The sequence below is a fragment of the Sminthopsis crassicaudata genome, chromosome 5 (genome assembly GCF_048593235.1).
Source record: "Sminthopsis crassicaudata isolate SCR6 chromosome 5, ASM4859323v1, whole genome shotgun sequence".
NCBI lineage: Eukaryota > Metazoa > Chordata > Mammalia > Dasyuromorphia > Dasyuridae > Sminthopsis > Sminthopsis crassicaudata.
In genome coordinates, this window is record NC_133621.1 from 53,838,940 (window position 1) to 53,862,629 (window position 23,690).

The 23,690-nt window shown below is 34.3% G+C and overlaps 1 protein-coding gene across 8 annotated transcripts in view; it reads left to right on the plus strand.

The window, feature by feature from the left end:
- Positions 1-23,690, plus strand: part of CACNB2 (calcium voltage-gated channel auxiliary subunit beta 2) — a 379,562-nt gene that overhangs the window by 323,580 nt on the left and 32,292 nt on the right. For all 8 annotated transcript variants that reach the window (XM_074266791.1, XM_074266797.1, XM_074266790.1 and 5 more), the window contains 2 exons: positions 15,264-15,386; positions 19,271-19,407. In XM_074266791.1, the coding sequence (XP_074122892.1) occupies positions 15,264-15,386; positions 19,271-19,407 (260 nt within the window). The remainder of the gene's footprint in view (positions 1-15,263; positions 15,387-19,270; positions 19,408-23,690) is intronic.

The following is a 23,690-nucleotide window of genomic DNA, read 5'->3' on the forward strand; positions in this document are numbered from 1 at the left end:
TCAGTACTTATTTAGAAAATTATACACTGCAGAGAATTTGTCAAGAAGCATTCTAAACAAATTCTAGAAAGCATTTATAAAGTGCTTGCTGACAAACATTTGGAGACACATATTGTTTTTTCAATTCAGTAATCTCTGTTTTCCTCCACACTCCAACATCTGCACATTTAGTCATTTAATCCTTACGGTTTTCGTGATCAAAAATTATGCAAGATTGTTTATGTTTTCTTTCTCTTGGTTCCTTTGTACTAAGAGTTTTGTTTGACTTAAACCTGGGAGGCTAAGTACAGTATCTTCAAAACAGACTCAAATATTTTGGCAGAGCTTAAATTAGTGCAAACAGTTGGAAGTGGAAGTTTGTGACGCGAGATCTATTGTCCTTTAACCTTTCCCCTCATCTTGTTTAGTCTTTTCTACCTGATTAAACTTTGCTTCTTCTCTATTCTGTAGAGTTTTCAACAATAACAGTAACATAAAAAAAACTGTTGATTATCTTTAATATTTCATTTTCTACCCTATCCGTGAATCAGAATTTCCTGATTGGTCCCTAGTTTTCAATCTTCCTTATCTTAAAGTGTTTCCTAACTCTGAATAAACAAAACAGGAATGAGAAAGAGGGAAATGTCCAGATAAAACAGAACTGGGATGTGTAAGGATGCTTGCCTTATACAGAGAGTTAGAAAGGTCTTCAGAGGCCAATTAGCCCAACCCCCTTATTACAAGTGAGGAAAGTAAGAATCAGGGAAGTTAAATGATTTGGTTCATCTCATTGTTGAAAATGGCCACATTCATCAGAATTGGTTGTTGCTGAAGTATACAATGATCTCCTGGTCCTGTTCATTTCACTTAGCATCAGTTCATGTAAGTCTCTCCAAGCCTCTCTAAAAATCATCCTGTGAATCATTTCTTATAGAACATTAATATTCCATAATATTCATATACCATAACTTATTCAGCCATTCTCCAACTGATGGGCATTTTTTGCCACTATGAAAAGGGTTGCTACAAACATTTTTACACATGTGGATCCCTAAAAGAAAGACTCTTGAAAAGCTGAATAACAAAGCTCTGAATAACAAAGCTATCCTTTGCCTGGTCATACATGCCTTCATTGGAGTCATTGTACCCAATGGCTTTTCAACAACAGGGTTTAAAGTCCTATTGTACAGGATCTATAAGGGGGATCAAAACTTCAGTTCTCCCCAGAGATATCTTGGATAATATATGGGGAAAAAAACCTGTTTTTTCAAATGTTACTTGTATTTTAAAATTCTTTTTTAAGTTATATTTCTTTGCATTTTTTATAATACCTTTAATGAATGGTGAAGAGTTGATTTTCTCCTGCATTGTCAGTATTTTCCTATTTCCTCTCTTAACTATAATGCTTTTTTCTTCAACTTTCTCTTCTCTATTGCTCAAACAAATATGATATCTCTACTCTGTGTATTCAGTTGAATTATTCTGGGAATTTTCTTTTCTCTAAATTAAGTTGTCCCAATTACTTAAAGTTTTTCCTCTTGGGGATTAGTTCTTAGTGATTTAATTTTCACTGCTCTCTTTTTAATTTTTCTTCTGAATCCTTTCAAGATTGATCTTATCCATCTGAATTTATGTTTATCTATTTTAATATTCCATATTCAAGGACATATAAGATATATTTTTCTTAAATTTCTATTTTTTCTACTCATCTGTATTTTTAATTCTCTTCAGATATTTAGAATATACACATCCTCCCCAACAGATTTTATGTTTGGCCATTTGAAATTTCCCAATTGAAAAACATAAAGAAAATGAGCCAGTTGAGCTTATTTTCATTAAACATCTTATTAGAACAAATTTTAAAAGAGCAGGATGTTAGTCTTATGGTGAGGAATAGGTTTCTGAATGAAATTATCTTTACTAACTAGATTGTTTATCTAGCTTCCCTGAAGATGAAAAGCCAATAAAGAAAATTTGTATTAGTAGTCAGAGACGTAGAAAGAAAGCCAGAAAAATTTTCTATGTCCAAAGACACGGGAGTAGAAAAATAGTAATACTGTACTATAATAGTGTTGTACTATGGTAGTACTATGGTCAGTGTTTTCTGCAGAAAATGACCTTTTCAGGTCATTTGTGATATCGGAACTATTTTCCTAATAATGTTAAGATGTTGTTTGCCTAGTAAAAATAATCTTTACTTTTTTGACCACATATCTGAGGCCAGATTTTTTTTTTCATATACTTCAACCAAAAGAACAGATCACCTCATATTGAACAGATGAAGAAGCATCTATGAGAATCAAACTCTCTTCTAAGTCAGATATTAAAGAGATTTGCAAAAATATGAAACATTGGCATTTTACTACTAGTTTAATTTTGTTTGGGAAAATGTAGGATTTTTATTATTATTTGCATTAGTGCGTCATGGATTTATTATTGTTACTTTAAATGAATTAGTAGATAAATGAGGTTTTCAGTTTTGATTTCTAGTATGGTAAATGCTGACAGATATAGCCTGCATGAACAAAAGTTCTTGGGAGTCCTCAATTTTTATCAACATAAAGGGATCCTGAGATCATAAAGTTTGAGAAGCAAAGATCTAGTAGAAGGAAGCAGTCAGTATTATCTAATATTAAGGTTAGGTAAAGAAATATGAGATGGAGGAAGGGTATCTTTGGGATTTGGTCTAATAGAATCAAATTGAGAATTGGGAAAGTCTATTTAGGAAATTTGGAAATGGACAAATTCCAATTGGGAAATCCTTGATGATTTTCTGAGAGAGGAGTTTCAGCTGAGTGCTAAAAGGAATTAGATTCCTAGGATTGATGAGAACATCTAGGCATCCATCAGGTATAGACAGGTTCTGTGTCTTGCCCCCAGAAGCTTCTGTTCATTCCGTCTACCACCCTAAAGGGAAGTAGTTGTAGCAAAGTGGATAGACATATGACTTATGCTACCAGTTTAAAGGAAAACTAAATGATTATTCATCATCTCTGTCTTGTATGTCCAAATGGAGGCATAAGGACTTTGTATAAGACACAACAAAGGAGTACAGGCTCTTCCTTAAACAATCATTCTCTGTTGATCTTCTTTACTAAAGTCAATTTTGCTCTATACCCCAAGGCAATGAAGGCCAGCTAGTAAGTTATTTAACTGCTAAGAAACTGGCAGTTCCTTTGGATTATCCAAAGCCCCTGAGTTTGTCAGAATTCCTATTGAAAATTCCATATATACTAAGAATAATTCTACAACATCAGTTTTTATAGCATGAATAAGCAGTAGGAAAAGGCATGGAATGTTACAGTGGTAATAGTATATCACTCAGATTATCAAAGAGAAGGTTTTCAGTGAAGCACCAGGAAACTGCTTGGGAAAACCTTCTTAGGATTTTCACAGCTTAGCCAATGCTTCAGCTCTTATGACTCAATGAGTATGTATGGACAACTGCAAGAAGTACCAGCATCCCTACCATCCCTGGAAGATGCTCCTTCTGAACAATATGTTTTCTCAGTTGTCTTGACCCCTTCCTTCATGGTGTTATCCACTGTGATACTGGAAAAAAATAGCATAGGATTTAGACTCAAAGGAATTGGGTTCAAATCTTGTTTCTGTTGCTAATAATACTCTTCATGACTTTGGGCAAATCTGTTCACCTCCTTGTGCCTTGATATCTGTAAAATAAGGAGGTGGACTACATCAGTAATTTCAAACTCAGAATCAAATGGGGGTCACTAAAATGTACCTGAGGATCCCTGTGACCACGTGATGACTGAGAAAACTATACACTGACAATATCTATGTTTTGTTTTATTTGTTTTGTTAAATATTTCTAAATATATTTAAATCTAATTATAGCTATACTTTGCTCAAGGAGTATGTACTTAACACCTCTAGACTCTACGACCCCCAAAGTCACTTCTAGCTCTAAATCTAGGCGTCTATGATTATCATTTCACTGCTCAAAAATCATTAGCTCCCTATTCTCAATAGCTAATAGAATTGACATCCAGTGGGTGATAAATATATGATAAATACACAAATCAAAAAGACAAATGACATTATAAAGTTTTCCATATTGCCCCTAATTTTGCACTTAAATTTTTCTACAATTCTGTGTCTCTGTCTTTTATAATTCAGCTATAGAAAAACTAGTGCGTTTCAACAACAGACATTTAAGTACCACTATACACCAAGCATTGGTGAAATTTTCAAATTCTAGATATTATTCTTTCAAGAACTGAAGACTAAACTTGGTAAACTGTTAAACAGTGTCTAGTTGTGAGTATAGAGCCTCAAGTGGTAGCTAGTTGAATTCAAATGTAAAATAATAGGGTATTTACCTTTTCCAAATTACTTTCAGTCACAAGAGATACTGAGGTAATATCTATAAAGTACTTTGTAATGTTAAAAGTCAGTTATTATATAGAATGTACCCTCCTTGCCCCACTTCCATTTCCATAATTAGTGATAAGCTAGTGTAAAATCATGACCAAAAAAATCAAAGGTGACTTCCAGATTCCTTTAAACTCTTCATTATCTTTCTATACTAGATCTTGAGTCTAGTATCTGGCTAAGTATCCCCTAGTCAAGGCCGTGCTTGGCTCCTGGTGTTAGATGGTGTTTATTGAATGTTGTTACTCTTGGGTTGGAGCTATTTGGTGGCTCAGTGGATAGAGATCTGGTCCTGGAATCAGGGAAACCCAAATTCAAATGTAGCCACAGATACTTCCTAGCTATGTGATCCTGGGCAAGTCACTTCATTGCTACTTGCCTCAGTTTCTTTATCTGTAAAGTGGGGATAATAATAGCACTACCTCCCAGGATTGTTGTAAGGATTAATTGTGATAATATTTGCAAAACACTTAGATTTGTAAAACACTTAGCAGGGTATCTGGCACTTAGTGGATGCTATCTAAATGTTAGCTATTAATAAGAAGGACAAAAAAATTTTAATTAGGTCAAGACTCCACAAAGAAACATTGTAGCAAATGGAAGGCTTGAAGTAACAGCCTTCGTAGCACTATTTTCTGTCTGGTGATTTTTTTAAAGTTTCTTTTCCTGTGTTTTTATTTTTAAAGAGTATTGTTTGTTTAAAAAAATGATTGAATGGTCTTTCTGCTCTGGACTGATCTCTGTAAGAACATGTTACATAATTACCCTTAGTATTTACTGCAATGATGGAACACATCAACTTTCTTAAGGAAACATCTTTTTTACATAAGAGGAATTAAGAAGAAAGTTTTCAAAGAATTATTCTCTTTACAAATAAATGCCAAAAAAAAGTCCATTAATGACTTTTTTTCAGTTTTAATAGCTCTTTTAGGAAGCATGCCTGATGATCAACACAATGTGAGTCAAATTTCATATAATTTTAGTATTCCATATCATCACACAAAGTCCTCTGTGGAAATAAAAATAGATTTTTGTCACTTGTACATTACTTAATTTAGGAACTTTGGAAAGCTTGTGCTTATGGTATTCCTCTTTCAAGTGAGTCCTGGAGACTGAAAAAAAAAAGATGAAGAAATCCTCTCAAGAAAGTTTTTTTTTTTAAGTTAGGGTGAAAGATAGCCATAATACATACAAAAAAAAAGAGATGAGAATAAATTAGCTGCAATCCTAGATTTGAAAAGAAAAAATAGATATCATTTCACTTCCTAAGAAGAGTGACTCTTTCTAATAATATCTATGTATTATTCCCAAGGTGTTTAACAATATCTTGCATGTTATAGCTGTTCAACAAAAATTTATTGATTTGATTTAATAAAAAAAGTTAATTAGACAATGTTAAACTGTTTTCATAAAATGCCTAGCACTTTTCTATTTCAATCAATTGAAGAGAGAGGAAATGTCTCAAACAATTGTGTTAATTGATTCAAAGAACCATATGTAAGTCAAGAGATGGATGTAAGTAAATAAATGATCAATAGACATTTGTTAAGCAACCATTGCCAAGCACAAGGAAAAACAAAAACCAGTCCCTTATCTCAAGGTGGTACAATGAGGGAAGAGAACACACAAAAAACTATATATAAATAAGCTATATATAAATAAAAAAGGAGATGTTTTACTGTCTTCAGATGCAAATATTTAATTTCTTCATTTACTGAACTAGATTACTATAGCAGTGGCAGAAATTAAACTATTATAGAAAATATCCAATATTAAAGATTAACAAGTTTCCTCCGAGTGATATTTGGATGTTAACAGAGTAGACCAAAGGCAACATTTGAGACAATAATCATTAAAGATGAAATATCTTTTACTGAAATCCCACACTTGTGAAAATAGATGTCATGGATAAGTATCATAAATGGATAAAGAAAAGAAACATTTTTAGAACAGAAAAAGCAGCAAGCCTAAAAATTAATTTTGATATGATGTTTATCTAGATCACAGCACTGATCATTCTCTACTTTCATAGACATAGTCTTCAAAACAATTGTGAAGTCATTCTATTGAAAAGTTCTCTGAATATTGATTGTTGGAACTTATACTAAAATGTGTAATTGATACTAAATCTTTTTTAAAGATTAATTGACTTCAAATTAACTCTAAAATTTTATAACGAGAAAAATCATACATGGAATATTCTGTCTACTGAGGTATTTAAATTTCAAAGTCATCTTTGGCTCAAAGTCTCCAAACTGATTTGAATTCAGTATAAACATGTTCTACTTCTCTAGAAATAAAATCTGGCAGACCTCTTGAATACTATGTTGAACCCAGAAGATTGGAGAGGAGATCTTTGAGCACCCAAAAAGCCATGTCCTGAAAGTATTTCTCTGGAGTTGTCTCAAGATCTTTTGGTCTTGTTTTATCAAAAAATTCTTTAAAAGCTTAATTATCTGGTGTCTGAGTCCACAGCAGATTAGAAATGACAAATGAGAAGGGTTAAGAAAATGTTGGAAGTGGTTAAAATGATGCAGTGATAGCTCACAGTCTTAACATGAAAGGAAAAAATAAACATTTAAAAGGACACATGTAATTTGCTGAGCCACAATATCTGTATGGCACAATGTTCATTATGTCTTTGGTGTCCTCTGTGATAGACAGTGTTACAGTGAAAGCTGTCCCAAAGTGGATCAAGCTTTAGACATGGTATGTTGCCCATCATAAGAGGTCTTCAAATGGCTGGGTTGACCATGTCAGAGAGCTTGTAGAGCTCAAATGGCAAATTCAAATGGTCTGGGCCACACAGGTCAGCAAATCAGCCTCCTTGAATCTATTTTTGTTGGCATTTTGACCCTGATGTTCTACAATGGACATTGCTTTTGGGATACAGATTGAACAATATAAACTCTAAAATGCCTTTCACCTCTGAGATTCTGTGCAGATCTATTCCTGAGTACCTTCTCAGCTTCTCAACCTTCCTCCTTCTCATACCCATTTAATTTATATCTATTAATCCTGTCTACCATGCCTTATGAAATTTCTATTGTTGTGATCAAACTCACAACCAATACATTTTGTTTTATATGTGTATGTGTACATACACATATATAATGTATGTATATATGCTGTGTGTGTACATGTATATAATGTATATATAATTCATTTCATTGAATATTTCCCAATTAGATGTCTAAAATTTTTAATTTTTAATTCCAAATTCTCTCTCCTTCTTTCCTTCCCCTGCACCTTGAGAAGGCAAGCAGTATATTGATTATACATGTGAAGCCATGCAAAACATTTCTGTATTAACCATAGTGCTAAAGAAAACACACACTCACTAATAGTTTTAATAAATGCTTCTGTTGGTACCAAAAATTCATTAATTCTCTCTCTGAAAGTTCATAGGATTTTTTCATCATGAGTCCTTTGGAAATGTCTTGAAAACCAATACTTTTCCCACAAACACTTCCTTTAACTGATTTCTCTCCTGAAAATCCTACATTGAACAGCTAGCTCTCCAACACTAACTATTCCTTCCCTTATTTCTCACTCACTCATGGGAAAGTAATAAATAGCCGTTCTCTGATGCTTTGAGACCTTTGATTAAAAGCATTCCACTTCTTATGAATTTTCAGTGATTTTCTATTGCTTCTAGAAAGAAAAAAATTTAACTCCTCACAGCTTGGCCTTCATAGCCCTCCATAATCTGATTCCAGTTTACTTTGGTACACTTTTGCTCCACTAGGCTCAAGATACATTCCCAACTAAATGGCCTTTTTTGCTCCTTCAACTTGGCATTCCATCTGCTGCCTCCGTGTCTAAGGTTGTTCTCCATGTCCATTTACTCTCACCTCTGTCTCCAGTTCCCTGTTTCCTTTGGGGGGTCTTCCCATCTGCCGTTTCCTTACAAGAAATATTACCAGAAGCAGCCCTTTTTGTTGTGGGAAAAAACTGGAAACTGAGTGGATGCCCATCAGTTGGGGAATGGCTGAATAAGTTATGATATATGAGTGTTATGTAATATCATTGTTCTATAAGAAACAATCAGCAGAATAATTTCAGAGAGTCCTAGAGAGACTGACATGAACTGATGCTTGAAATGAGCAGGACCAGAAGATTCAACAACAATACTATATGATGATCAATTCTGATGGACATGGCTCTTTTCAGTAGTGAGATCATTCAGGCCTGTTCCAATCAATGCTTTTGGGATGAAGAGAGCCAGAGAGAGGACTTGGGTGATGGAGCAGGGCGCTGAGTGTGGATCGCAACATAATATTTTCAGTCTTTTTGTTGTTCACTTGCATTTTGTTTTCTTTCTCATTTTTTCCCTTTTTGTTCTTATTTTTCTGTGCAGCATGATAATTGGAGAAATATGTATAGAAGAATTGCACATGTTTAACTTATGTTGGATTATTTGTCATCTTGGGGAGGAGGTAGGGAGAAGGCAGGGAGAAAAAAATTTGGAGTAAAAAGTTTTGCAAGGGTGACTGTTGAAAATTATGCATATGTTTTGAAAATAAAAGGCTTTAACAAAAAAGAAATATTATCAGAACTCCAAAGTTCTCTTCCTACCTCAGTTTATCACGTGTATATTTATCTTTTGGGATATGTCACAAGGAAAATGCAAGTCCCTCATGAGCACGGGGTGCTTTGCTTTTTTCTTTCTGTCTTCCTAGCATAGTGAATGCCCTTCCTATAAGAGAGCTTAATAAATGATTTGAGGATTGAATTGGATTGAATTAGTTTCAAGTCATCATCACTTAGCAGGTTTTTTCTTCTTTCAATTCCATCCTTTTAGAGTACTTTATCATTATGTTCATCTCCATTCCATTATCTCTGGGCATCCTCCCATCTTCCCTCGTGATTAGATCCCCACTCGCACACATTCTTTTCCTACCCTAGTGAAATCACATTCCATCCTTCAAATCTCCTGACTCAGGTGCACAGTACTGATGATTACCTGTTCAAGGACAAGGAGACAGGAAACAGAGTAGAATGAGTAACAGCAAGAAGGCCAGTTTGAAGCCTAAAGTGCATGAAGGAAATTCATAAGTAATTACTGGAAGAGGGCTTGAAACCAGGTTATGGACAAATTGAGCCATTGTGAGAAGTGATAAAAGTCTTAATTTGGGAAGGAAAGGGGATAGATACCCTGAGACAGAATACATTTTGGAATCAAAATTGAGGACTTGGAACCAAATTGTATGTGAGGACTGAAGAGTCAAGGATGTCTCCAAGAATGGGAATTTGAATGATTGGATTGTGCTGCCCCTAACAATTTGGAGAAAGAAATTGATTTCTGTTATGGCAGGGATTCTTAACCTTTTTTGGGAGGGAAGGGATTATAGGCCCTTTTGGCAGTATGTTAGTCTTTGAGTCCCTTCACAAAACAGTGTTTTTATAAAATTGATGACAAAGTACAAATTGCCCCTCTGGTTTTGCTTTCTTTACTTGACATCTGTTCATTTAAGTCTTCCCATGTCTTTTAAAAATCATCCATACCCTAATTTCTTATATCTCAGAAGTATTCCATCTTATTTATATAATGTGACTTATGCAGTCATTCCTAAAATGATGGGCATCCTCTCATTTTTCAATTTTTTTGCCACCACAAGAATTTTCCATGAATGTTTATACACTGAGGGTATTTGTGAACTGATAAAAAATGAAATGAGCAGAATAACAATTTATGCAACATTGTGAAAAAATCAACTTCAAAAGCTTTAAGAACTATGCTTAATCCAATGACCATTCATGATCGCAGAGGACAGATGGAAAACCATGTTGTCCATTATAGAACTGTGATAGATTTGGTGTGTAAAATATGTTTTTATATATTAAGGGTATTTATTTTTGTTTTACCACACAAGCTTGTTACAAGAAATTTGTTATTATTTTCTCTTTTTTTTTAAACAATAGGGTACAAGTGGGGAAGGGGTACTACAGATGTGACATGATACATGCATTTTCAGATGTCACTTGTATCATCATTTCGACTTAACTGTTTTACTTGGTTATAAGAAATCTTTCATGAAATGGTACTAATGCATAAATTGTCATAATGTAAAAATAATCAATGTAGCATTTTTTAAAATTATGCTGAACTAAGAAGAAAAGGATAAATTTAAATTAGAGTTTGATAAAAATAAAAATGTCACTTTTTCCTCCATCTGAGCTCACTGAGTTCCTGGAATCTCTTTATGATTAGCTCTAGTTTTTAGGTTAAGAACACCTGTTCTATAGATATTATGAGTTTAGAATACTGTTGTGAGTTCTCAATGATTGGAACTCAAGAGAGAGACTAGGGCTAGATATATAGATCTGGGGATCATTTTTATAGACATATCTAAAGAAAGGGAGCTAAGGTGATCAATAAGCAAGGGAAGGTAAAGAGATGAGAACAGAGGATAGAGTTTGGGCAGAAGGGATGGAAAAGGGAGATTAGAGATATGGATATTGTTCTACAAAGGAGACTGAGGATGCAGAACAGACTGGAAACTGGGGGTGGGGGAAAAGACAGAGAGAGACAGAGAGACACACACAGAGAGAGAAACAGAAAGAGAGAGAGAGAGAGAGAGAGAGAGAGAGAGAGAGAGAGAGAGAGAGAGAGAGAGAGAGAGAGAGAAAAGAAAGCACCTATGTCATTAAAAAAAATCTAAGTAGATTAATTATCCATGAGGAGAACAACAATAGGTTTTTGTATTTGGAATCCCAAAATGTAATGGCAAAGAGCAACACAGTGAGCTAGATGTTGAATTTTTGAGAAAGGAAGGAGGATAGCAGGGTAACTGGCCTAAAATGACTTTAAGACTTGAAGTGAGGTGATAGAAATTCAAAAGGATGACAGATGACTGGAAAAATGTCACTGAAGGAACAAGGAAAATGACTCCTCCAGAGGAGCCAGTGTGTTGGCCAGGAGGGCATGAGAGACAATGCAACTGGAAAAAATAGCCAAGGCTAAATATCTTAACAATGCAATTAGCTATTGGCATAATAAAATAAGTTTTATTTGTTCAGTTTATTAAAATGTTCTAATAACAGACTGCTATGTTAGACTACTATATTAAACATTAAAAATATTAAATTAGTCAAATGAAAAGTAAAATTTAGATAATAGTTAACTATATGGATTTGGCTCATCTCTAAGAAGCAAGAAAAGAAATAATGTGGCTTAAAGAGTTTCAGGCAGGTTTCTACTACAATAAAATATATTCCACAGTAAATGTGAGAGCCAATATGACACAATAAAGTCAGCCTTGGATCCCTCATTGGAGTGTGACCTCCATGAGGGCAGAGATTGTTTCATTTTAAACTTTGTGTCTCCTGCATCTAGCATAGTTCTTGGTACATGGAACTAACTCCCAATCAGTGTTTGCGGAGTAATGGTCTGGAAGGAAGTCGGTCAGTGCTTTAATAGGAGACTGATAACTACTTATTATTTGCTTAAAACTACCATTAGTAGGCTAAGTATAAAGACTTAATCTCTTTCTGTTCCATTTTATATACAACGAATGTAAAGATTAAATCTTTACTTGCTCTATTTTCAACACAGAATAACAACTGAGAAGTTGCAAGAAAATGAATATAGAACACGGCAGTCTTTGAATGTATTTCCTAGACAACTAATATTCTCGGATGGAACGAGCCCATTGTTTGATCAGTCTCATGCATATTTTTTTCCTGTGAAAACCATCTTATGGCGCTGCCCACAATTGTCATAAGAGAACTCGACTTCCTCATAACACCTGCTTTTCACTGTTGATGTCCTATGGTACTCACCACTTAATGAATAGCACATAAGTATCTTTCTTTAGGCAAAGCAGTATTTTAGCCATAGAAGTCTTCTCCAGGGGGTTATTCCTTAAAAAGGTAATAGAATAAATATATGTAATTAGAAATGTGGATGCCTAGGGAGGGGAGGAAAAAAGGAAAGGGAAAAATTTGTAAGGAAAAAGTAGTTTTAATATTTTCAGGTGCCTTTTCTGATCTTGTTCTTAACCTTCATTTTCTTCCTGCATCCACTCTCCTTCCTAAATCTATCCCAGACTGTCACATCCTTGAACATAATTTATCTGTAGAGAAAGTGAGCACAACCAGGTTATTGGGCTTTATGCAATATGCAAGATCAGACCTTTTTAAAGCTGGATGGTTGGAAAGCACTTCTGAGGAAATTCAATCAGCCACCAGGGTAATTTAGTGCTGAGGTCTTTAACCTGAGCAAATCTAATAAAGCTTTCATATTTGAGACTAAAAGAACTCTAGCAATAATAGCAAACACTAATGTTGGGTCATAGATATATTTAGAGACTCCTGAGGCCAGTTAGTCCAAACTCCTAATTTCACAGATAAGAAGAGGCCCAGAGAACAGGTAATAAATAAGATGGCAGAGCCAAGAGGGCAACTGATTCAAGTTATTGACTTGAAACCCATCTCTTTCTAGGACTTCATACTGGCTCAGCTTTGTCTGAAGGGGTTGAATGAATGCAGTGTAGAAATGGTGTAATATAAATATAAATATTTATATAAATGAAATTCTCCATAAATTCTTAACATATATCTGTCAATCAGAAACTTATCACATTAAATTACATCAAATGGGAGACATAACATATCCCTCTGAACGTCATAATTTTTGTCTAAATATATAAACATGAATTGTTACATGCATAACATGTATTTTCTCTGGTCTACTTAAGTTCTGAGGGAGGAAACTCCCTCTACCAATGTAGGATGATAGTTCTTCAACAATTTCTAGCCTTAGAGAATTACCTAGGGGAAAAGAAAGAAAATATTTTAAATACCTACTATGTAACAGCACTGTACTGAATACTTTACAAATAATATTTCATTTGATTTGAATCTTGGAATATTGAGAGATCAAATGATTTAACCATATGCATCAGAGGTGGATCTTGAATCCAGATCTTCCCGAATCTAAATCTAGTCCTCTATCCAATTTATTGTTTATGCTCATATACATACATAGTCACATATATCTATGTGTATATACATATATGTATATTCATCTATAGCTGTATTGTGTATACATGCATTTATATTATATACATATACACATGTGCAAATTAGTTCATTAAGTGTTTATTAAGTACCTACTAATTTTCAGGCACTAAGAGCTAAGCGCTGAGAGAGGCAAGATTGTCCCTATCCTCAAGAAGCTTACAATCTCCAAACACACATCCCTCTAGACAGTGTACTTCACAATACTTTCATAAGTATTGTGAAAAGGCAGAAAGAGGGTTGAGGAAAGAAATTAAATGCAACTTAAAACATTTATTTCAGACTATTGAATCCAGAATTGAGTTAAATGTAGGAAGCTCACAGTGTTTTTATTTCTCTTGCACAGCTGCATCTCTCATCTAAGTTCCTATTTATTGGAATTGTATATCATTTAATAGAAGAAATGAGGTTTTCAGGTAAATTCTGTCATTTCAAAGAAACTTTGGAATCATTTAGGTCAACTTACTCATCTCATTTTGTAAAAATGATCTTATACATGCTGTTGTATCATTTCTGAATTAAAATTACATTTCTCTTACCCATCTCTCCTGTTACTCCAGCATCATGTTTTCAGTACTGTTTAAATGTTTGAAAATTTTCTCATTGTTTAGAAAATTGAAAATTCTCTATGGATCCGTCTGGAAATTAAAGCAGCATGTCAAACATAAATAATAATTTGGAACAGGGGTTTTTAACCTTTTCTTTTCTTTTTGCATCATGGACTCTATTTGGCAATCTAGTAAAGTCTATGGAGCCTTTTTCCTAATAATAGTTTTAAAGTATAAAATAAAATTGATTACAAAGAAGACTAAATATATTAAAAACAGGATTATCAAAATATTAAGAAAAGAACTTAATGAGCCCCATGTTAAGAATCTCTGACTGGGGTAGAACTATCATGAATGGAAAGTCTCCCAATCTCAAACTTCATGTTTTCTTTGCCAAGGATAACAATAAGAAGAAAAAGGAATGACCCTTGAGATTCATGGAAGACTTTGCTAACATGAAAAACTTTATTCTAGTCATACAAACTGACTCTAATTGGTGGAGGGGTTCCTCCAACAATAGCATTTTAGTAGAAGATGAAGTAGCAAACTTCTCTCCATCTCTAGCAAGTTCATCTGGGCCTGGTTAATGACACTATCAACTGACTTTCAGATTTTCTAATTCTAATACATTCTACAGAATTGACCTGAATTTCATAGAATGAGTCCTTCCAAACTGATTCTAATTGGCCACCAATAGGTCCTGGATCATTATTTTGGTCATGATTGACTCAGATTGAATGTAAATAGCAATCATTTCTGCTTTGGCTAAAACCCTGAGGGTAAGCTCAGAGAGGGATAGCATAATGTAGTCAAGATGGTTGCATTCCTTATATTCTGAAGCTGCTGGAGAGACTGTCTACAAAAAAAAACTAAGTGAGGTCTCCATCTATTTTTGTTTAAAGAACACTTGTACTTCTTTGTCCATTTAGTTGTCTAACTAACAGTGAAGAATCATAAAGGACATGATTTTAGTGTTGGTCAGTGTTTCCTAATAGTGGAGTACCATGCCTGTGGTCCTTATATTTTTGAGCTACATACTATTAGGTCAGATTAGAGAATGTTATTTCAGTAATATTTCAACACCTCTATTACCAGTAATGTTTTAAGGGGGGCAAGAATTGAAGTAATAGGAAGTTTTAATATTGTCAGAAATCTGTCCCCCAAACCAAAATATTTGTAAGCATGAATTAAACATGAATTGAATTTCAGAACCTGAATAAAATGCAAGAACTTTTTTTTTCTAAGTATTCAACACTTCTTGGTTTTTAAGAGCAAAGTAGAGAAACCAATCCTGATTCTTTTTTTCCTTTCTTTTCCTAGACAAAACCTGTTGCGTTTGCAGTGCGGACCAATGTCAGCTACAGCGCAGCCCACGAGGATGATGTCCCGGTACCAGGCATGGCCATCTCGTTCGAAGCAAAAGATTTTCTGCATGTTAAGGAAGTAAGAGAAATGCCTTGGTTTGAAGTTACTTTTAAATGTTCATCTATATAGATTTTTTTCCAGGTGCGCAAAAATAGGCCATCTAGGTTAAATGATCATTCCTATTTTTATATTTAGCCTATTTGATTTTATGGATTTCTCCTTACCTGCATTTTTTGCATATTTCTTTTTTTCTTTTTAGTTTTCAACATTAATTTTTATAAGTATTTGAGTTTCAAATTTTTTCTCCATCCTACTCCCTCTCCCCAAGATAGCAAGCTATCTAATATATTTTATACATTACAATCATATTTACACATATGTTTCCACATTAATCATATTGTGAAAGAAGAAATGAGAACAAAAGGAAAAAGCCACCAAAAATAAATAAATACAAGTGAAAATAGAATGTTTCAATCCACATTCGGATTCCGTAGTTCTTTGTCTGGATATGGATGACATTTTCCTTCATGAGCCTTTTGGATTGTCTGGGATCACTGTATTGTTGAGAAGAGTTATATCTATCATAACTGATCATCACACAATGTTGCTGTTACTGAGTACAATGGTTCTACTGGTTCTGTTCAGTTCCTAAGTATCAGTTCATATAAGCCTTTTCAGTTTTTCTGAAATCCACCAGATCATCATTTTCTGTAGCACAATATATTCCATTGCATTCATATACCACAACTTTTTCAGTCATTCCCCAGTTGCTGGGGAATTTCCATCTGTACCACCACAAAAAGAACAGCTATAAATATTTTTGTACATGTGGGTCCTTTCCCCTTTTATTTTATGGATTTAAAAAAAGTATTTAGAAATTTTGAGATCTTTCGCATGTCATGCCTTAATATAGTTGTGATCATTTCAGATAGTTCTTTAATGATCATATCTGCCTATGTGGAATGGACCTAATCATCATCCAGACACCAAATTTACCTCTTCTGAACTTGGATCCAGTGTGTTGCTGTTACCAATAGATAGCTCTTTTCATTCCATTGCCCAAATGATATAAATTCCTAACTAAAGACATTAGGAAATAATAAAGAGTAGAGCATAGGGGTTGATCCCCTTTAAACTCTGTTGAAAATTTCCACTATTAGTTTAATAAAATTTTAAAATATGTAATATATATATATATATATATATATATATATATATATATATATATATATATATATTACACAGAACAGAAGCAAGCTAGACAAGTGTCCTTAAAAGTAGGAAGACCTAGGCTGAAGTCCAGTGATACATATGGGCTGTATGTCCTTGAGCAAGTGTTCTAAACAACTTTCTAAGATCATGTGTTGTGAAAAAGTTTGCTGAAGGGAATTCCTCTTCTAGGAGTTTTCTATACCATTAAAAATCCTACTCCCAACTCCCATCCTAATCTAAAAATATTACCCGGTGTTCTGAGATTAGGTTTTCTATGCAGCCTTTCTGTAGCTAGAGGAAATCGCCATTTGAGCATATTTTTAGAGGAACTTCCATTTCTACTTATGTCATATGTATAACATATGTGGATATAATCTGGAGACAGGAAGATACCCTTGGGCAAAACTGTGAAGGTTTCTAATGAAAAGAGTGGGGGGAGTTGAGGGCCCATCATTTCATCAACTTCTAGAAAGAGATGTGAATTATAGGTTAGGAAGGAAAGACTGAGAAAACGCTCAAGGAAGAGGGTGATGATTTGTGTTGAATCTGATTTTAAAAGAGGGAATTTAAGGGATTTAATCACAGGGAAGCTCCCTCAGATGATTAAAGCCCAGGGAGAAGGATCTATTTTTCCACCATGGAAAGACAGAGGGGAGGACCAAAACGGATACTGTTATTTAGAGATGTTTGAAGGGGGGGATCAAGAAAACTGTCCCTCCAACTATGGAGGTTACAAAGAATGGTAGAGAATTTTTCTGTATTGAGGAAAATCTAAGCAAAAAGTACAATGACCCCTCACCATTTGCAAATGGCATTTTAAGAGATACAGTGAATAGCAAAGTTTTAATTATTCAGTATGCATAGAATAATGTTTGTTAGGGTGAAAATGGAGCTTGGAAATTTTCTAATCTAAGTGGTCTTAAATTTTTTTTTTTTGTCATGGACCCCCCTGGCAGTCCAGTGAAGCTTATAAATCCTTTCTCAGAATAGTATATTTAAACAGTTCAAAGAAATGTTACACTTCAGTTAAAGGTCGGTAAAAAAAAAAGAAGTAATTTTTCCCATTCAAAACTATAAATACCTTGAAATCTATCCAAGATTTCATGAAGGTCTATAGTCCCCTCATTGGGGGAACTTGGCTCTCATTGAACACTCTCATGTATAACTGGGAAAAATAAGGCTCCCAGCCTTTTGCAAGAAAATGTAACAAAGCTTGATTCTCAGACTGTTGCCTTGTCTACCTCATGCCTGTATAGTTTGCGTTTTTCTTCTTAAAGGATGTGTGATTCCTTTACAATTAATAAATCTTATTTTTATAAAATCAATAATTTTATCATAATTATAAGAAATTAATTATTTTAAATATTTTTCCTCATTCCTTTATGTGCTACTCACCAATAACTCTTCTGCTCTGTAAGAACATATGCCTTGAATTTTGGTCTGAAAAAGTTCAGTCGCCATACCTAGCAAACACATCACAAAAAACTTTTGTACATACAAGTTCTGGTTCACAACCATTCATTAATTCACCTCCTGAAGTTAAAACACATTGTACAAAGCACTGAGGGGAGTTCAAAGGTAATTAAGACATGGACTTTGATCTCATGGTGTTTACACTTCACACAGAACCATTAGTTTATCACCAAAGCTATTGCAGTCCTCCTTATGTGCCTTGAGAAATATTGTGCTGTTATGGAAAGCACCTTTGATTGGGAGATAAATGTCCTGGCTTTGAATCCTAACTGTATCAAATGGTCTTACTAGGAAAACTCCTGTCTGAGCTTCTTTTCTCATATGGGTAAAATGAGGAAATCGGTCACTTCTCTATCAAAATTTATAGACACAAAGAATTATACATAAAAGCATCTTAGACTTTAGCTCCAATTCTTTTATTTTGCAGATGGCACCAAGAAGTTAAATGACATACCTATGGCTCCACATCAATGCCTTTGAGGCAGGATTTGAATTTCTTTCCCTGATTTCAGGGCCAGTGCCTTGTCCAAAATATTTCTTGTGTTGTAACTACAAAGCATTATTTGACTGGGTTATAGCCAATCCATTTCCATTTTCTTAAGAAGTTGTGTCCTGTGGCTCTCTTCAATAATGAGAGGATTCAAAAGAGAGCCATCTGCACCTAAAGAGAGGACTGTGGGAACTGAGTGTGGAACACAACATAGCATTTCCACTCTTAGTGTTTGCTGGCATTTTTGTTTTTGTTCTTGGGGTTTTTTCTTTCTTTCTCGATCCGATTTTTCTTGTGCAGCAAGATAACTGTATAAATATGTACACATATATTGGATTTAACATATTTAATATTGGATTACCTGCCTTCTAGGGGAGGGGGTGGGGAGAAGGAGGAGTAAATTTGGAACAAAAGGTTTTTCAAGGGTCAATGTTGAAAAATTACCCATGTATATGTTTTGTAAATAAAAAACTATAATAAAATAAATTTTAAAAAGAAGTTGCGTCCTATTGATGGCATCTGCAGGCAACATTAGTAGCATAAGTAGAGCCGGCCCTAGAGAACAAGAGTTAATCTCTTGATAGGATGGCCAGAATTAAGTATTTGAAATTTTAAATGGTGAACATATGAATGTGAAGGCGTGCTCTACTTTTTTATATTTTAAACTTTTTAAAAGATCTTTCTGCAAGTAAAGGATGGATGCAAAAGTAAGCCTAATTAATAAAGAAATCTGATTGTTTTTGCAGAATAACTTTGTAATGCCTTTTTATATTTTGTCTGTCTTCAGAAATTTAACAATGACTGGTGGATAGGACGGTTGGTAAAAGAAGGCTGTGAAATAGGATTCATCCCAAGTCCGGTCAAACTAGAAAACATGAGGCTACAGCACGAGCAGAGGGCAAAGCAAGGGAAATTCTACTCCAGGTACAAAAAAGGGGGGGAAATAGAGCATTTGTGTGAAAAAGACTTATGGGTTTGATAACACTGACTTTATAATCTCCAGTTAATTGCTATCTTATAATTGCTATATGAAATAGTGATCAGTTAATAAGCATTTCTTAGGTATCTGCTACGTGCACTGTGCTAAGCACTGGAAATATAAAATAAAGCAAAAGTCAAAACTTGTCCTCATGGAGTTCACAATCTAATGGGAAAAGGCAACACATCAAAAGAAGCTACAATGGTTAGAGGGAAGGATACCCAGCATGAGGTTAGGATGAAGACCTATAGTAACAGCCAGGAAAGGGTGCAATGGCTTCAGTGGGACCCTTCCTTAAATGGAGGAGCTCTCCAATTTTCATTCAGAGGAAGGGAGAGGGGTCAGGGCCAGGTAGTACTAAGGATGTATGAGTTCCAGAACTCATCCATTCTTGCCAGAAGAGTTACTCTAGATAATAGTTATTAGAGAAAATAATGAAGTCACGAGTTCATTACCCTAATAATGATACAATCTCAAGTTTTTATTGTAATACAAGTTCCGTGGAATAACACATCCACTCACTGCACCTGGCTTTATCAACCAAAAGTCATATTTCTTAGAAAAGAATCATATTCAAGATCAAAAAGAGTATCCATACAGTTCAGAAACTGAGTTGAAGTTTACTAGGGATTTCCTCTGACTTTAAAATCTGACATAAAATCAGAACATCCAACAAAAGCAACCAAAAAAAACTGCTTCTATGACCTATGTCAAAAGAATGAGAGAAAAAAAAAACATGCAACTAAGAAATAAAATACAGAAGTGTTTTTCTTTCATTTTCACCTCAGAAACTCAATTTTTAACTCCAGATGTGAAATATTTATAGAAAGGCAGATTTCAAATAATGGGATATGATTCTTCCTGATGTGAACAATTCTTCTGCCGTCATGATGCTATAATTGGTTCCCTAAATAATTCCTTAATCATGCTTTCTTAACCAATTTCCTAATATTGTTGCCTTAATTAGTCCCCTAACTGAATCATTGAGAGTTGAGGATGCTGGTTCTGGAGTGACAAAATCTAGAGTCATATTTTTGTTCTAATGGTCCTAAATACGTAATCATGGGCAGCTTCTCAGAATCTCATCATCCTGTGTAATAGAATAAGGATAGTGATACTTAGGTTAAATCACCAAGCATTTATTATTATACTCTTATTATGTTTCAGCATTGTTTTCAAGGATCTCAGTCTGTCAAGGAGGAGAAAAGGGAACCACAATGTACAAATAACTATGTAGAAACAAGATATATTTGAATAATTGGAGATAATCACAGAGGAAAGACACGAGCATTACCAAGAAAGACTTCTTATAGAAAGTGAGATTTTATTGGGGATTTGAATGAAGCAAGGAGACAGAGATGAGGAGAGAAAATTCCAGACATAGAAAGTAGCCAGTGAAAATGCAAGAAGTCAGGAGATGGAGTGTTATATGCAAGAAACGATAAAAAAAAACAATGTCACTGGATCACAGAATATATGAAGGAAAGTAAGATTAGAAAAAAATGGAGAAGTAGGTTAGAAAGAACCAAGTTATGAAAGGCTTTAAAAGCTAAATGGGAGATTTTATAACTGATCCTGGATGTGAAGAGTCAATGGTACAATAAAATGAGCAATATATTTGGAATCAAAGTTTAAATAGAAATCCCATGGTTTTGAACTTGCTTCTTATATAATCTTGAAATAATCATCCTCAAGTTCCTCATCTTTAAAGTAAAAGGATTGGATTGGATGATATCCAAGATTCCTTCAAGATTCCTTGGTGGGGACCTTTAAGTTTGCTTTAAAAGCCTTCAAGTTCTGTACATACTAATCTAGTAGTGAGCACCACTACTCACATTATTTTAGATTAGCTATAATTTAGTATAAACAGGACTGCCACTGGATAAACCTTTTGCTTGTCCCTTTTGCAAGATCTAGTTACTTCTCCCCGGCCCTCAACAGTGATGTCTGGAAAGTTTTCTACATATGAAGCATGTCTATTGTGCTTAAGATTTAGCATAAAGTATGAGAAAGTATATTTGTTTGGGAAGTTCGACCATTTGGGATCTTTTCATCTTGAATTAGGTTTAGCTAATAAATACAGTCAAAATTCAGTGATGGGTTCGTTATTATTAATTAAATCAAGTCAGTATTAGAAGAGGTACCAAAAGTTGCAACCTGACAAAAAAAAGCCTAAGAATTGGGTTATATTTAAAGAGTGGACATTTCTTCAAGTTAACAATGAAGAACAATCTGACATTCTAAGCAGATTAACTTGTTGAAATATTTATTATAGCTTTCTATTCTAAGATTTTATTGACATTTTAAATGAGAAAATGTAAAACAGATGTACTTACTAGATTTAAAACTAGAATATGTACTGTATATGAAAAAGAGAGTGAGAAAGAATATGGAGGAGGAGAGAGAAAGGGGGAGTTTGTTTTTTTAAGCTTGAGTCCTATTGATGTTGTTGTGTCCTTGCATCACTTCTAGAGATTGCTACCACAAAGATAATTTTTAATAACTTGCTACACTTTATATGACGCTCCAGGTTCTTGTTAAATGCCTTTAAGTGTCCCTGAAGAATCTTCTAGAGATTTAGGGCCTCTTATTATCCCCCTTAATAAAGAAACACATTTTTTAAAAAAGCAATAACAAGTCATCATACAATACCTCAGCACACTAAGATTTCTTTACTGCATGTTGCCCTTTTTAATCTGTATATTTAGGAATAAGTAAATATTACCTCTCTATAAGTAGATTTAGTAACATAACTTTTACCTTGGGCCTAGCTTCTTAACTTCTGCTTAAAACTATGGTGCTAAATACCAAGCCCCAGAAATCCCTTTTCCCAAGTCTAATTAAGATTTGGGGATTAAATCTTCCTTTAGTCAACAATCTTTATCCAAGAAATAGGCATGTAGAATTTTTAAAAAGATGAAGTATTCAGTTATTCTTTATGTTCCTTTGTCCCAAAATCTTTCCCTAGATCATAAAGGGTGCATTGTGGATTGTACAGTCATCACATTGCCTCAAATCAGTATCCTAATAACTGGATGTTCCTTAATGTGGGATTGTTTAAATTAAAGGATTTAGAGCTAGGAAAAGACCTTGGATATCATTCATTCTAACCCATCTCATTTTGCAGATGAGGGAACATAGTGAGTAATTAAGTAACTTGGCCATGGTCATAGAAATACTGAGAGAAAGAGCCAAGATTTGCATGGAGGCACTCTGACCTTCAGAACCCATGTACTTTCCACTCACCATTCTGTGAGCTTAGGGTGATTTATGTTGGCAATACTTATCACACTTAATCACTTTTATTTTACAAAAAAAAAAAAAAGCACAGGGCAGTTAAATGATATGTCAGAGGTCACAAAGCTAAGGAAATAATGGAGTTAGAATTTGAATCCAGATCCTCTCACTAAATTCAGCATTTTCTGTACAGAATTAGATAAAGATCCTAACCTTTGTCTCATAGCTGAATAATATTTGTCTCTTAGAGAGGTTTTTGAAAAATAGAAAGATTTAGCATTCACAAACCTACCTCTAAACATTTTAAACATTCAACATTATCCACATAACAAAGTTAAGGACAGTCAAATAGAAGGATGGAAACCAAGGAAGAGAGATGGGACTAATTTCATGCTTTAGCCTTCTAAATGAGTCCTTTACCTTTAATGGCTCTTGAAGACAAATTCCATGTTCACTATCCAGATATGCTATAACTGATTATTTTTTGAATGAACCTGAAGATTATCTCAGAATCCTTATTTTTTTGTCTCAGGATCTTTAAAAATAAAATAAAATTAAATAAACTTGAATGTGAAGAGAAAGACCATCATATAACCAATTAATGATATTGCTGAAAGGGATTCTTCCTCCAGAGATGCAGATTACAGCCTAGCCACACCTAGCTAACCTCTCAAGGCAGAAACTTTATCCACATCTTTCCTCCTCTACAGGGATCTACCTATCATGCTAGTGTAGTGAATAGTTCCCAATGGAGCATACAGTTTCCATTGATCACTTCTCACTTTTCTGTGTGACAGCCAATCTCCTTCTTTGGTCATAGATTTCTTGAATAACTTTTATGTTGTCTTTTCTGTACAATTCTTTATTAATAGCATGTGGTAGCCTCTACTTGACCACCATGAGATTCTCTGTTGCCCTTTGGGTGACTCTTAATTTCATCAGCTGCTCTGTTCCATGACTCAGAGCCATACTGCATCAATGGGAGAATACG